The 15,591-nt window shown below is 40.0% G+C and overlaps 1 protein-coding gene across 9 annotated transcripts in view; it reads right to left on the minus strand.

Annotated features, from left to right (window-relative positions):
- Positions 1-15,591, minus strand: part of esrrb (estrogen-related receptor beta) — a 49,203-nt gene that overhangs the window by 14,313 nt on the left and 19,299 nt on the right. For 7 of the 9 annotated variants that reach the window (XM_077621530.1, XM_077621529.1, XM_077621525.1 and 4 more), the window contains 3 exons: positions 13,075-13,484; positions 6,628-6,753; positions 311-421 (listed from right to left, as the gene is read on the minus strand). In XM_077621530.1, the coding sequence (XP_077477656.1) occupies positions 311-421; positions 6,628-6,753; positions 13,075-13,471 (634 nt within the window). In that variant the 5' untranslated portion in view covers positions 13,472-13,484. The remainder of the gene's footprint in view (positions 1-310; positions 422-6,627; positions 6,754-13,074; positions 13,485-15,591) is intronic. The other 2 variants (XM_077621526.1, XM_077621523.1) reach the window with 1 other exon arrangement.

The following is a 15,591-nucleotide window of genomic DNA, read 5'->3' on the forward strand; positions in this document are numbered from 1 at the left end:
TATCGTAAAAGAAACCCAAAATAAGCTCCATGAATTAAAAAAAAATCATTGTGATACATGTATCAAGTCAAACGGATGGTTTAAAATCTCATTTGCAACAAAATAAATGTACATGTCCCGATTGTCCTTGAGCTCCTGGATAATATTGGCCCACATGTCTGACGAATAAAATCTGCCTGGCCCAAACAATACAGAGAAGGGGAATGTTATTGAGCTTCAAATTTTGCCTAACCTTTAACTGACTATACGCCTGGTAGAGGAGGGGCGACAGAGAAGGGGGACAATGGGCTAGTGACAGGGCAGTACTCACGAGGCTTTTTGGTAGGAGGGGGGAGTGCCAAGCCCAGGTATGGATTGTTTTCAGTGTCCAGCCTCCTCTTGTACTTCTGTCTGCCCCCTCGTACGCGGTCCAAGCGTACCCCTATGGAGGAAAAATTGAAACACAGAGTAGAAACAATAAGTTTTCAGTAGATTTAGGCTGGAGTAAAAGACAGCGCAATTTACAAATTACACTGGCCAGGTAGTCAAGAAAATATTTACAAGTGATACATGTAAACCTGGGGGACTGATTGGGTGCCTGCTTCTAAATAAACATAAAAGGCTCATGAAAGAGCGCGTGTATGTAAGCGTGCGCGTCTGTATGAGGATATGTCAGAGAAAAGGCTGTCTTTCCATATGTGGTCCATGCCTGGCTAGTCTACTGTGACACAGCTGAGCCCAGAGCAGGTCTAAACATATGAATATTTAATGCAGGGTCAATGATCTCACAGACTAGCCTTCTAATTATTTAGCTTTTGGGTGAGGCGAACTGCATACTAATTGGCTCTTTACTTGTTTCTGCTTGAGTGAGAGCTCTGCTGTGTGTGGTCCTTACGATCAGGTAAAAGAAACATGATGAGTAAATGTACTGTCTCTCACTTCCTCAGACAGTGAACAAAACATCCGCTGTCATACACCACATAGATAACTAGGTATTACTTCCTCATAAAAGACCCTTATTTCACCCCTCTTTCAGTAGAGCAGCAACAGAGCCTTATCACCCTCAACCACACCTTGGGGTCCAGGTTCTACACCGATACTGTAAATGTCAAGCCGGCCTCATCATAACATAAGTTATTTATTATCTCATTATTTGATAAGAATGTTTCTATTTGGATGTCTTTTCTATTCTATTCATTTTCTTCATAGTTAAAATACTTAATCTCCGCTGTTCTATTCATTTGATATGACCACGCCGGTATTCACTTATTCAATGCAAATGTATGCAAACCTTTTTCCTGCATCCCCATGTTTATACAAGCCTGTCACTGCTTCCATCCAGCCTAAACAGCCCTGATATCTTAATTCTGTCAAGAGGGAAAATCCCTTCAATTTACCTTGTATGCATAAAGCAGCATCCAAACAAATTTAATACTAAAGCGTGGATGAGAAGAGGCTCAATGAAATGTGTTTGGTGAGGGGATAATTTGTCAGCTTGCTTCGTCCTCGGAGCGAACAACACCACAGACCAGAGCACTTTCTTGATGATTTCATCACTTTATAACAGGGAGGACAGTGTCAAACCTGGCCATTGTTGTGGCCACTGCAAATGTGCCTAATACAATTTGCCCATCAGTAAATGCTCTTGGAGAGGATGAGTTTGGATGTGCTGTATGCACAGAATGGGAAATCAGATAATGTAAAACAAAAGTGCCATTTACCAAAAAGGATTCAAGGGTGGATTTATGCAAAATAAAGCCCTGATTCTCTGCACTTATCTTTTATCGCGAAGGCCGAAAGCTACAGCACATAGGCGAGGTCATAAAGTGTACTATCATCTAACTGTAAAATAGAGATTTCTTTCACTTCTATGAATTATTTGATTCCCTAGGAGCCCAAATCTGATTAGGATTGTCTTTCAATTTCCTGACACTGACAACCCACTAACCTAATTACCCCCAATTCCCAACAGAGACTCATCCTTTCCAGCAAGACACAAGGAATAATCTGATGGCAACTACACCTGCACTTTACATGCATACTCACTGATAGCTTTTCTTTTAACATCAGTCCAGTAAAGACATTTTTAGGGAGCTTGTTAATCTCTGTCGCATCATTGGAATTGTACAAAAAAAATCTAAAGTATTTGATGCTGTTTAATACAGCCAATGACACAGCTATGGAAAATTCCCCTCAAGTGATGTCACCACTTTCTACGGTTTCTTGCAGCTCACCCGATGAACCCGACCACTGCCAGATGGCTCCACTCCCGCTCTCCATGATCCTCTCAACCAGTTGAGTCATGTGTCTGTGTCAGCCGGTGTACCGCCGGCGTTTGAAGGTAGCTCGGTGCCTCTTTTAATTAGAGCAGTCCTGGTCATAATTAACAGATGCTGACAGGAATTAAAACTTGGCATGATTCAGCCTCATATTACTGTCCAAGAGGCTCAGAGAAGTGTGTTGTGAAAGAGAACTGCCATTAAGAAAAGTCTCATTCACTTTACCATGCAACATGGACCGGTCATTATAGGGTCCTTTGTGAGGTTCATATGTCCCCTTGGTGGCCCTCCACTGTAAGTGGTCTGACTCTGCTGAGCATTCTCCATAGTAAACAGTAGGTGTGTTATAAATGTGCAAAGAGATTTTACTGCCCCCTCATCTGAAGTCATCTCACTCTTTTATGGCCCGCCACACAGCGCGGCGAGGCTAGCAGAGGTTGAGTGCGGGTATCATCTCTTCAAAGTGGGGTGCTGGGGGAGAGGGCTTTTGGCCAAGGCGGCTGGCATTTGTGCACGGATTAGCACAGGCTTCAGGGTGGGGGCTGGGGCCAGCTGACCTGCGGCTCCTCTTTCTCTCCAAAAACAATAATAATCCCCTTCCAAGCACACTCCTACAAAAGAGCCTGTCTTCACTTACTTTGTGTGGCCGGCCATGATAGGGGCCCTTATTTTGAGTCGCTCACCTGTTCTGTGTCTCTCTCCCTGGGGAAAGTGTCAGGATGTCTGGGATGGTTGGCAATGCCAAGGGGGGCTTAGGCAGACCCTATTTTAGCTGGGAAAATCAGAAGGCCACCTGGCAAGGCATGGTGAACCTCGCCTTTCAAGGAAGCCGCCATGCTAAACTGCCGTCAGCACTATTTCCACGGGCCCGTTCGCAACGTTGCATGCTCGTCAGTGTTTTTAATCACGGACGCTGATGAGAGAAAGAATCACGTTGACCCTTTCACATATTCAGACACAAGAGGCTGCCACACTGACACCCTTGTCACGTAGTCCATTTACAGGTTATCCAGAGGTTCCCAGGTGAGCTGACATCCCTGCCCTGACTGCTGAATGAAAACACTATATGGAAGTGGTACTTATATTACACATTATACATTAATACAACCGCAAGAAAACTGAGTTATTGTCATTAATGATTCAGAGTGATACTAGTTACTATTATTAGCACTATTTTTTTTATTTACACACCTGATCTACTCAACAGTGTGCAGTGTATTAAACATTTCAACATATCAAAACAACTTCCATCAGTTAAGGACATCAATTGGCTCATAGCCCACATTAAAGAAGTATTTACATTTTAGAGCATGCATTTCTGCCTCATTGCAGCAATTAGGTCACCTATCTCATTTTGTGGTTATCAATGTGCTGTGTTGTTTTGTTGTAGACTTTATCATGTAAAAGTCAAGTGTTCTGTGGCTATTTCATATGAAACCATGCAATCTTAAAACGTATCCGTGTTGGACAGCTCACCAGTAGAAAGACTTCAATTGACTAAAAAAGCTTTTTTTCTGCTCTTGTGCCTGCAACCTGGGTTGTATTGGCATTTGTGTGTGAGTAAGTGAGAGGGAAAGGAAGTTGCTGCAAAGACCAACCATCACTGAGCGATGTCAATGTAATCTCTCAATAGTATCTTGTCCGCTCCCTTGCTCTAAGCTCTGACCCGTTTCCATTGATCAGAGGAAAAACCTGTAGCCTCTGACATGTGATTCTTCTATTGATCACTTCCTCCTTTATACAGTGAGAGTGAAAGTACACCGACTCAACACAAGCTCTGAGCAGATCTCTTTTAATCGAACTGATTATTTCCACTATATGCAGTCAGAGGTACGTAGTGTGGCCCACATTAATAATCAAAGAGTACTGTTACTTCAAATTATTATGGTCAATGTAAAAGTTTAAACTTCCTCTAAATTATGTGACTAAAGCAAAGTATTCAATTAAGAATTTCATTTATTTAAATCGTAGTCTAATAAGAATAATAATAAATAGAAAATAGATAGAATTTAAGATGAAAAGAAGCTTTACAGACTTATTTCAGGTGGTAAATTAGTATATTAAATATTAAAAAGAAACTTTAAACACTAATTGTAAGTAGTATTTTGCATATAATAATAAGCAGAAATCTCCTATTCTAAGCAACAAATTAAGTACCTATATATACAATCCTATTTATCCCATGCATGAGGATCTGTAATTTGGTTTACATTGATGGCATTTTTAAAAACAGTTATATTGAGTTTTAACAGAAATAGAACATCTGTTTAAGAAACTGTCTCAATAAAAGTGATTTGTTCGCGTTGTATTGAAGCTTTTTTCCCCTTTTGTTTTAAAGTAAAAGTAGGAATATATGTATAAAAATGTTCTTCATTTCAGAATAGAGATTTAGGTGAAAAATTACCAAGTTTTAGATGAATGGGCCTAATAAGAACAGAAAGTAGAATTTAGTACTTAAAGTAAGTGCAAAAAACCTTACACAATCAATATTTTATTGCATTTGAGAAATGAAATTTTATTGAGATACTGAACATTTGAGGTGTATATCTTTTGGTAAATGTTAAACGGTAAATTATAGTTGCATAGTGGCTTTCCACCTTTGAGAAACTCAAAGCTCTTGTTGCAAATCATGTTTACTCTCATGTTTCTGCCACGCTTTACATAAATCAGTGACTTGGAAAACTTAGATTTTCTTTTTTAGCAAAATACAAAGAACTATTTATCAGATATTTAAACGCATCGGAGTAAATCTACAACCCAGCTCTCTGCGCGGCATAGTATGATCTACACTACCTTTCATCAGTGCCATTAATTTTTGATTGTTTTTGTGTTTCTTCTTTAGACAGTAATGCTGCACCTTTGTTAGAGCAGTAAAGTTATAATTAGGTGATTTTCCATTGGCACACAATGTGACCTTTCAGCTGTAATGAAAGTAAGTGGCAACCACAGTCACATGAGTGGTAGCCATTTCCACACGCAGGCCTCAACATGGCGTTGAGCTGACGGCTTCACAAAGCTTACAGTGGCCACTGATCACGTGTCCCCTATTTCCAATTCATTCAGGTGACACTTTTAAGGGGCCTTCCAACAAGAAAGTCTTGCATAACTTCAAAGATGCGGCAGGTTCTTGCTAATGAAGGCAATGATGTAATGCTTTCCATTGTGAAACAAGACGACCGCAAATGTGACATTCTTATTCTAAGATTGTGCTGCATGGACGGAAGTTTGCATTAGAACCCCAGGCTTAGCCAAAGTCTGCCTATTTGAGTTTTACACTCTTTTTACTCTGGCCTGACACTGGTCATTCATCTATAGCCACGACTACATATTTTTGTAGTCTCGTACTCCCCAAGATGATATATTGGCATACATTTTTCATCAGATAGTAATGCGATTACTCTGTCTTTCTGGCACTATGGCTTTATCTGACTGTATGCAGTCCAGGGGATTCAGTTTCGGCGGAAAGATCCATATAGGTTACGACTCTGGCTTCAGGTGGCGGCTGGATATATATGCATCTATAAATCCCTCTCTTCGGTGAATAATGGGAGGAATAATGTCAGAATATATACAGTGCGAGTTTGCCAGAGAACGTTAAAGTCGGCAATTTTATGCAGAATTCTATTCGGCAGAGTATTTAAGATACTAAATATCCATTAGGAAGAATTTTACTTTAACAGTATTTACACATTAGCATTTCAGAGAAGGAAAAAGTAATTTGACAAGAAACATCCTGATATTTTAAGCATTTCAAGCTAAAATAGAATGCCACATTGGTAATATAATCATTTCTAAGCAATAAAAAGAGAAACACAGAAAAAGAAGGACAAACACTAATGTACTGGAGTATGGGAGAGCAGCTTAGTGTGTCTCTGACAGAATGTTACAATTAGGAGTCTCACGGGGATCCTAGAGGTTAGGGAGAGGGAAAACCCAGCAGGACCATTCCATCCAAAACATGTTTAATTGTCTGGGAATTCTCAGGTGGATTCACAGGAAGAGACCAGAGATGTTCAGAAAACATTTAGAGAATCAATATGCCAGGGAGTGCTGACACTGTGCTCACTTAGCACAGCATTTAACAGATGAAATACGATTGTATTTCTATAAGTCAGATGCTGGAATTCAGCATATTTTTTGTTCTCTTCCCTAGCTACAGTGACCATTATTTCCTGATGTGTAGGTTGAGTAAGAAAAGCGAATGTCTCAACAATCGGGTAGTTTGAGTGACTGGGATAGAGAAAAAAAACCTAAGCTCATTCATGAGCCTTTGTGTGTTAAGGGTGACAACTGTTTTTTACACTCAAATAAAAGATAATATTTTGAATACTGTACTTATGGGTGCAAGAGAAAGTAAAAATGCTCTTACTCTTCTTACCTTCTTTCAGCATCCCCACTTTGAGGCATTTCATGAAGCGACAAGCCTGACATGATTTGCGTCTCCGTTTTGTGATTTCACACTCATTTGTGGCAGGACAGCTGTATTCAATGTTGCCTAAGAAAAGGAACACAAAAGATTAATCAAACAACTGAAAATGGATTCGGAATCAAAGGGAATGGTTATTTGATCAATGCCAGACAAATCTCAATGTTTTCTGATGAAATATATGCAGTCTATTAAAACAATGCAAACTTGGATCAGCAACAATAGATAAAGAAATCAAAAAATAAACAATGCTTCCTGTTCTAAAACCTAATGGAGCAAATGCTTATTATGAAATAGTAAAGGACCAGACTAGAGTAAGATAAGACTACACTTGGAGCAATTCTGCTCCAAAGCTAAATTGGCCTGGTTAATTCTGTGAATGGCCCTGCAGGCTCCACGGCACAGGCCATGTCCTCTTGTGCTCAGAGGGCCTTGCCACTGCTTCACTAGCAGGCGAGAGAATCAAACATGCTGCCCCTAACCGCTTTACATAATACTCCTTTAGAGCCAAACCTGTTCTTACCACAATTGCCACTGTTGACTATTTGCAGCAGCCTTATGAATTATTCAATTTCAGCACGATTCCATAATGGTGCTATGAAAAAGAGTTGCATATCTTTATAAAAATAGAAAAAAAGAAAGAAAAGAAAAAAAATATGCTGTGCTCGGTGCTGGCATTGACAGCAGGACATCATTTGACTCGGAATCCCTATATTTTCCTGAATTCAAGAGTTATCAATAAAGGGGTTCAGTGTAGAGAAGGAATTTGAATTATACTCATTTGAATTGGACCTGCAAAGCTTTTGACATTGGTCACACTAAACTTTTCCTTAGTCATTTGTAAATGCCTTTACGGTGGTAGTCATTGCATTATTGTTTTATTCAGTCATTCATTAATTTTCTGAACCGCTTATTCTCACAAGGATTGCAGGGGAGAAGGAGCCGATCGTAGCTAACAACGGCCAGGAGACAGATTACACCCTGAACTGGTTGCCAGCCGATCACACGGCACATGTAGACAAGCAACCATTCATACACGCACTCATGCCAGAGTAGTCAATAAGTCTATCATGCATGTTTTTGAGAGGTCGGCAGAAACCGTAGTACCCGCAGAAAACCCACGCAGGAGCATGCAAACTCCACACAGGAAGGTCAGAGCCGGAAGTGAACCCTCGATCACATAACAAAGGCGGACGTGCTCACAAATCCTACACCCTGCCGCCGCATCATTATTTATTTAGTTTACATACATATTTGAATTTATTATGGAGTGATGATTTTATGAAAATGTGAAAACATGTAGTAATATTATGTTTTTTTTCTTCCTTTTACAAAGTGAAAACACATACAGGCAAGCTTTACTCACACATAGCAGTATTGCCTTTCACTTCCCAAATACAGCTATGTAATATTCTATTGGGCGGCCCGGTGGCGCAAGTGGTTAGCACATCGGCCTCACAGCTCTGGGGTCCTGGGTTCAAATCCAGGTCTCGTCCACCTGTGTGGAGTTTGCATGTTCTCCCTGGGCCTGTGTGGGTTTCCTCAGGATACTCTGGTTTCCTCCCACATTTCAAAAACATGCATGGTGGGTTGATTGGACACTCTAAATTGCCCCTAGGTATGGGTGTGAGTGTGCATGGTTGTCCGTCTCCGTGTGCCCTGCGATCGGCTGGCCTGGAGTCTGATGGGATAGGCTCCAGCACCCCCACCACCCTGATGAGGATAAAGCAGTTCAGAAAATGAGATGAATATTCTATTGGTGGGGCTCCACACACCCTTTGACAACTTATGCAATTATGTTAACATTATTAGACAGATCATGTCGGGGGTCCCAAGATGTTGTGAATAATTAGAAATTCCTTCTTATATCTGGTGTGGAAATCATTATGCTAATTCCAACCATCTCCTTGGGGTTGGGGTAAATAAAGGTGTGAAGAAACTGGCTGATGGGCTTTGATTGTGTTTCCCCACTCTGTTTTCTCTGTTGTCATAGGAGAACCAGACCATCACCATCCCCTTTGTCTTCACACATGCCAGGAGGAGGCAATCAGTGCTGGAACTAATTCATTTTTCTTTTTTAATTTCTATCATAATCAGCTAATTTGCCATTTGTAATAATGCATACCCTTCATGACTGGACCACAATAAGCTGCAAAACCCACCATGTTTTTGTTTCAGTTTCTTTGTTATATTAGTCTTGAGAATGACAAGATGGAATAAATGCAATTAAAAGGACTGCTAACAAATTGGGAGCGTTAATTCAATGATTTTTTCTTTGGCAGCTTATTGGCAGCCCACCGGATGTGTGATTAGCGCGTCGGTCTCACAGTTCTGGGGTCCTGGGTTCGATCCCAGGTCGGTCCTCTTGTGTGGAGTTTGAATGTTCTTCCCAGGCTTGCATGGGTTTTCTCTGGGTAGTCTGGTTTCCACCCACATTTCAAAAACATGCATGATAGGCTGGTTGAATACTCTAAATTACCCCTAGGTATGAGTGTAAGCGTGAATGGCTATTGAGCTCTTCGTGCCCTGTTACTGGCTGTCCCCTGCCTCGTGCCCGAATTCAGCTGGGATAAGCTCCAGCACCCCCGCAACCCTTGTGAGGATAAGCGGTTCAGAAAATGAACGAATGGGAATGCGGAAGAAAACTATTCCTTTTTAAAATATTCATTTCATGTCTTTGTGGAAATACAGCCAATTGACGCTGTGCATCACTCAGGACATTTTAACAATCTTTTTCCTCTTTTTATTACCCCTCTTTACACATGCGCAAACTGCACAATGTCTCGAAGTCGAAAAAAAAAAAATTTCATTCTTCTTCAGGCTCAACTTTTTGCATTTGAAAGGAGAACAACATAATGTCACCTAAGGCCAACTAATTAAAGTGGCTGAACATAAATGTGGACTATTGCTGTTGAATTAGGCAGTAGAGCGCCGCAAGTCTGTTTAATACACCATGTAAAAATTGGAATGATGTTCATTAAGAAACTGTTGTAATAAAGGAGAGACTAGATACTTGAACAACACTCCAGTACACCACTATATATGTAATCATAATTGTAAGGTGGTTAAACATTATTTTAAAACGGATGCCAACAGTGTAAGCATACAGTTCAAAAACTTTTTTAAAATCATTACACGAGCTCTTAAGCCTTTTTTTTCACTGAAAGAACGTTATGTCGACTGATATTCCCGCAACATTCAGCCTTACTTTTAAATTTTGGCGCCCATTTTTCGAGGCCAATTGTGAAAACTATTAGCAGAACTGAGGTGACTTTTCAATTATGTTCAACTGCATTGCTTGTTTCCTCTCACATCCCCAAAACATGCACGGTAGGCTGGTTGAACACTCTAAATTGCTTCCACAACAATGGCAGCATCGTAGTAGAAAAAAATCCACCCCGCAACCCTCGTGAGGATAAGTGGCTCTGAATGTTTAATAAAGTGATTGGCTTTCAGACAAATTAGTCATATCCCTATTCCGAGTAGCAATTCAGTTTTTGTTTGTGCTTCAACAAAGTAACACACATGACATGGCATATTTGAAATTCACCTATCAAAATGTAGCATTCTGGCCATTCTTTGCTCAAAGCTCATGCACATTTATTTGTTTTTAAATAGGTTATGGGTTGGTTACGAAAAGCATTTTAGAGTGAAGGGAGAAGAAAAAAAGATTTTTTTCCTTCTCTTGATAAGTATCTCTCAATCTGTTTTATGGCTTTTCAGGACCCGTGCCAGGACACAGAGGGGAAAGTCAGGTCTTGTAAGTAAATTACACTAAAATGGCAGGTATTTCTCATCAAAATCTAAACTGACTTTTACAAGCCTGATGTCAAGGTCTATGAGTTCATATAAAAGAGGGTCACTGAGTTCAATTACTTTTCTACCAGTTTCACACTTAGAATGAAAATGGGAAGAAAACATGGTTCAAAAGGTGAATGATGATTTTAATTGGTTAGGCACCTTAGGTTTGGAATGGATGTGTGTTTAGGAGGACCTAGACAAGAGCAGGATTTCTGATATTGCTCTGGATTCAGGTTAACATAAAGTTGGCCCTGAATCTAACTGTATCAAACAATGAGTTCATAGGGATTAATTATATGAAATAAATGGTGATAAAGGGTAGACCTTAAATAGGTGAAAGAGGCAAAGGTGTAAGTAGTGGAAAAAAATAGAAGTAAAATTATTAAACTGACGAGAACAAATGCAAAAAATAAATAAAACATCATCAATATTTCATAAGTTTTTGGTTTAGGATCAGTTTAAACTGAGATGTAAAAAAAATGCAATCACCAACTAGCAGTATGATGCAATAGCTGTACACAATGAAAACTTATAAATAAAGGGTAAATAAATATTTTTCTGACTGCCAGTTAAAATGATTTGGAAAAAAAACATAAATTTTTGACTTGTGAGTGTAGGTCTACATGCACAAATTTAGCCAACATACTCTGAAAACACAGTAGTAGGAGGTCTAGCAATTGAACACAAGGTGAAACCAAGGGAATTAAAAATAACTGTTAGAATGGTGGTTAACATGAACCTATTTGCTCCAAGTGCAATAGAATAACGTAATAAATAGCTGAAAAGGACATGGTCTTTGTTTTCTTATTACCTCACACCGTCACACACTCCAACCTTAACTGCCTAGTTATCCCTTTTAATTAATCAGTTCTCATCAACCTCACTCATGTGCTATTTCAAATGTGGTAAATCCTCTCTATTTAGTCTTTCCTTGTTCTCCACCTGTACTGCAAGTGAATCTATTATGGTCTTGGTGTGCTTTCACCTCCCCTAAAAAGTCGCTATTTCTCTGCCCGGGACCCCTGTCTGATTATTATGCCATTAACCCTCCCCTCTTCTCATGTGAAAGAGGAGCAGAGTCCCTCTTCAATCTAAAGAAGTCCAGGGTTTTCTTCCCCTCCTTTCCCTGAAATTACCCGGCGACGCGTGCCTGAGTTTCTAATTGGCATGCCCGTCCCTGGAGACGCCCCCTCCCTTCTTCCTAATGAAAAGCCTCGGCCTTAATTACACTTTCCAAACGCTGATTGTTATTGACAAAACTCCTGTGGCTCGGACAAACGACGGCAGATTAGCTCCATTACAGGCAGCCCTCCAAGAAGGGAAAGAGAGGGATTTCAAATCGACAATGCAAAGTGGGGGGAGTCGGAGTGGGTGGTGTGTGTGTGTGTGGTGGGGGTGGGATGGGGGATTAGGAGCTTTCAATTTCTTTCTTCATGTACCTTCCTCTTAATTGTTTAGGCCCAGGCTTCTCTTAAGACATCTCCTTCTTCTCTGACTCTTTTCTGTTCCATTGTGTTACTTTAAGTGAGGGGACAAAAGGCTGGCTATGTTACTTAGGGAAAAAATGCTCATCTTTTGTCAATATACACAGGATTGCAGATGGCGGCAATGGTAAACATGTGGATTTGGCCTAATGCTTGTGTTTGCCTGAAAAAGGTACATAGACTGTCTAAAGCTGATAGTGATGCCAGGTCCAAAATCAACACCTCCCATCAAGACAGGCAGCGTAATCATAACGCACGTTGTTCGTTGTGGGGGAACATTTGCTGGGAGCGAGAGGTGGGACGTATCGCATTCATTTCAAACTTGTCAACCCTCTTAAACTTACACTAAGTCATTTCATCCTATTTAATTGTCTAGTGCATATACTGAAGTTTTAAGACACTTGGATGAAGACAAGGACAGCTATTTTCCAGGTTGAATGGTGTCTGTATTTTAGAATAATCTGAACAGAGTAAACAATATAGAGGTTGAAGTAGGGGGTTTCAGTTCCTCTTTAATGAGAAGCTGTGGTATATCATGTCTTGTAGATAGTGGCATTGTCATATCCTGCCTCCCAGACTGACCTCAACATAGGCATTCATATTTAAGTATATATACTGTGTATAAATTAAATTTATTTGTGTTAAAAATGGAGTCAGAATATTAACACCTAAATCACAACTTTAATGACCTAATAATATCTGCTCAGGTCTCAGTCTTGTCCTATAATTTTAAGTTATTAAGGGAGTCAATGACTCCAAACATGTACTGACGATGCACTACTTACAGGACGAAAAAGCAGATATCATATATTTAAAATGTAAATTTTATGACCTTTTTGAAGTAAATGTATCCCTCTGGTCTTTGTAATCAATTAAAAACGCTAAGTGTTTTTTTTAAACAAGTACGTCAATGTTCTAAATCGCTATTTGATTTCTTATTGGTGTTGATGGCTCTTTAGATTGAATATATTAGAATTCATATGTATCAGTCTTGTAGTATCAGGAGTGTTTTCGAGATGTGCTTCTTGTGTGTGGAAAAAGGGACAAAATCATGTCAATTCAGTGTGTTCAAGATTTAGCTGAGGAAAGATGAAGAAGAAAATACCTTGTATTGTCCTTTTAAAAAAGGCTTTGCAGGCCTCGCAAGAAGCCACGCCATAGTGATACCCCGAAGCTATATCTCCACAGACCAGGCAGAGCCTCTTGGGGAGGGAGTTCAACATGTATTCACACTTTATGGATGAGTCCTCCATGATGGTGCTGGAGCAGTCATCATAGCGCTTGCGACAGGTGGCGGCAGCGAGCCCGCCGGGGGTGAACATAGGTGGAGAGTCCATGCCGTTGGAGTGGCTGTTCATTGTGCTGACATAGCCACCGCTAGCATCAGAATTGCCGCTGGGACTATGGTGGCTGACCGTGTCGATGACTGAGGATGGACTAGATGGCTCCGTTTTAATGTAGGACCCACAGCTGGAGGGAAGGTGCCGGTCATCAGCAGCCATTCTATTCAGCAGCCTGTAAGTAGGTGGTGAGAAATGACAGGGGGGGGGAACAGAGATAAACTGTTAGTAGATGTTTTCTTTCTTCATGATATAGAAAAAAAAGAATAATACAAAAATAATGATTGTGATAATGATGAGAAGATTACCTACACGCATACTCTAAAATAGAGGTTCCCAGCCAACATGCCATTATGGGCCAACTAAACAAAATGTATTGATCATCAGAGTCTGAAGAAAATATATATCTTTGCACTCAAGTACGTGCCTCTGTCAAAATGCTCATCTCAATCACATGATGTGAGGAAAATAAAGTAAGGTGGGGAAAATGAAACTTTTGAGACAAAGAAAGCCATTAAGAGACAATATCGGCAACCCTACTTCAAGCTGTATTGCAGGTTATCCCGCACACATTTCTCCATATAGCATGCTGTCACTATAGGCTTGCAAATGAAGCAATTAAGCCATCAAATCTCCTTTGACACAAGGAGCTCACACTACAGTATATGGCTCAAGCACCTAACATTAAAACCCAAAAATGTGTTGTTTTTTTAAAGATATATTTTAAAAAGACCTTTGGAAGGGACCAGCTCAATGAAGCGATAATTAGGGGCTCATGAATACTACAACATTCCACGTAGTTTTACTCGAGTTTTACATTTATTATTTCCGTCTCTCATAAATCTTTATGATAAACCAGCCTATTGTTCAAAAAAGGCAGAGAATCCCTGCTTTATATGCCACTAAACAAACTACAACCATAATTTACAGTTACAATACAATGTTTATGTGTACACAAGAATGGGAACAATGTTTTTTTAAGCCCTACCAACTTGCGTTGAGGGAGTAACTGTAAATTAAAAACAATTTCCACACAGCAAAAGCAAGACCGGACCTTGAATTGTCTCCTTGAATTTGCAGTGAACCGAGAGGAAACACGACAACATATTGGCTTTTCCCTGTCTGTAATAACTGTATTTTGGAGTACAAATGGTGCATGATGTAGGGTGTCCAAGATAAAGTGCAGAATTTTGGATTTGGATAGGAGAAAGTGCTATAAAAAATTCCTTGCACACAGCAACAATTGGCCTCAGGTGACCTTTAGCAGTGGACTGAAAAAAATGCCACAACTTTGCTTCTTTTTTTTAATGGGTAAATAGATTAATTTGGCTAGGTGTGCTGGGTGAGGGGAATGACTGGGTGTAACCTGAAGATTTAGGAAGATTTAGTGACTTTTTAAGGTGATGGCAGGGTCATACGCTTGAATACAGACATGCCCCTTAGCATTGGGTACTGCAGAGAAGGTGAAAGTTCACTTGCAATTTCTTGCAGTAACAACATTGAGCATGGCGTGGTGTATGCTAATTTGGCATGCATCGGCTGCACAATAATAGCACCAATGCAGTCAAACCTGGGCTTTGGCACATTATTCTTATCAGTATATTGCAAAGGAATAATAATGTTTACATGTTGGAAATTTTTGAACAGCTTTAACACTGCTGCACTCAAGGACTTGGAAGTCAGCTGTCAGTCTTTGAGCTCTTTTCGCTGACGAGAGGAAACCAGAGGCCTCCGCTACGTCTCCATTCAGTTGGCCAAACTGTCTCTTGCTCTCTGAGGATGATTTAATTGCGAAGGTGGGTGACAGAGGGTTTCAGGCTCAAGGGTCAACGGGTCAACCTTATTTTCTCAACCTGGCTTCCTCAGCCCGTGGAGATGGGGGTCAGTGTGTCAAATTAAATCTGATTCCCAGGTTTCTCTCCGTGCCTTCATGTATATTCATCGGAGCTCTAGGTCCCTAACACTTCTGGAAATTCCAAAAATTAAATAAAAAGGTTAACCGCTAAAATAAATAATAAAACAGTTCCTGCTAAAAAACAATGACCTTGATAGGACATAGCTGTCAGCATTCACTGATCATTTTTCCTTCTAAATGTATTGTCCTAACTAAGTTAAAAGAATATACATATTCCCATTTTTTACGTTAATATAAAATACAAGCAAATACCCATTTTTAAGAGGGATGGCATTGTTATTCAGATTTACTGATTAGAAAAAATTCCATTTGTTCTCTTAAACGTCCTTGCAGACAGAAATTGAAAGGTGAATCAATTTCATGCCTT

This window comes from Stigmatopora argus, chromosome 15 (genome assembly GCF_051989625.1).
Source record: "Stigmatopora argus isolate UIUO_Sarg chromosome 15, RoL_Sarg_1.0, whole genome shotgun sequence".
NCBI lineage: Eukaryota > Metazoa > Chordata > Actinopteri > Syngnathiformes > Syngnathidae > Stigmatopora > Stigmatopora argus.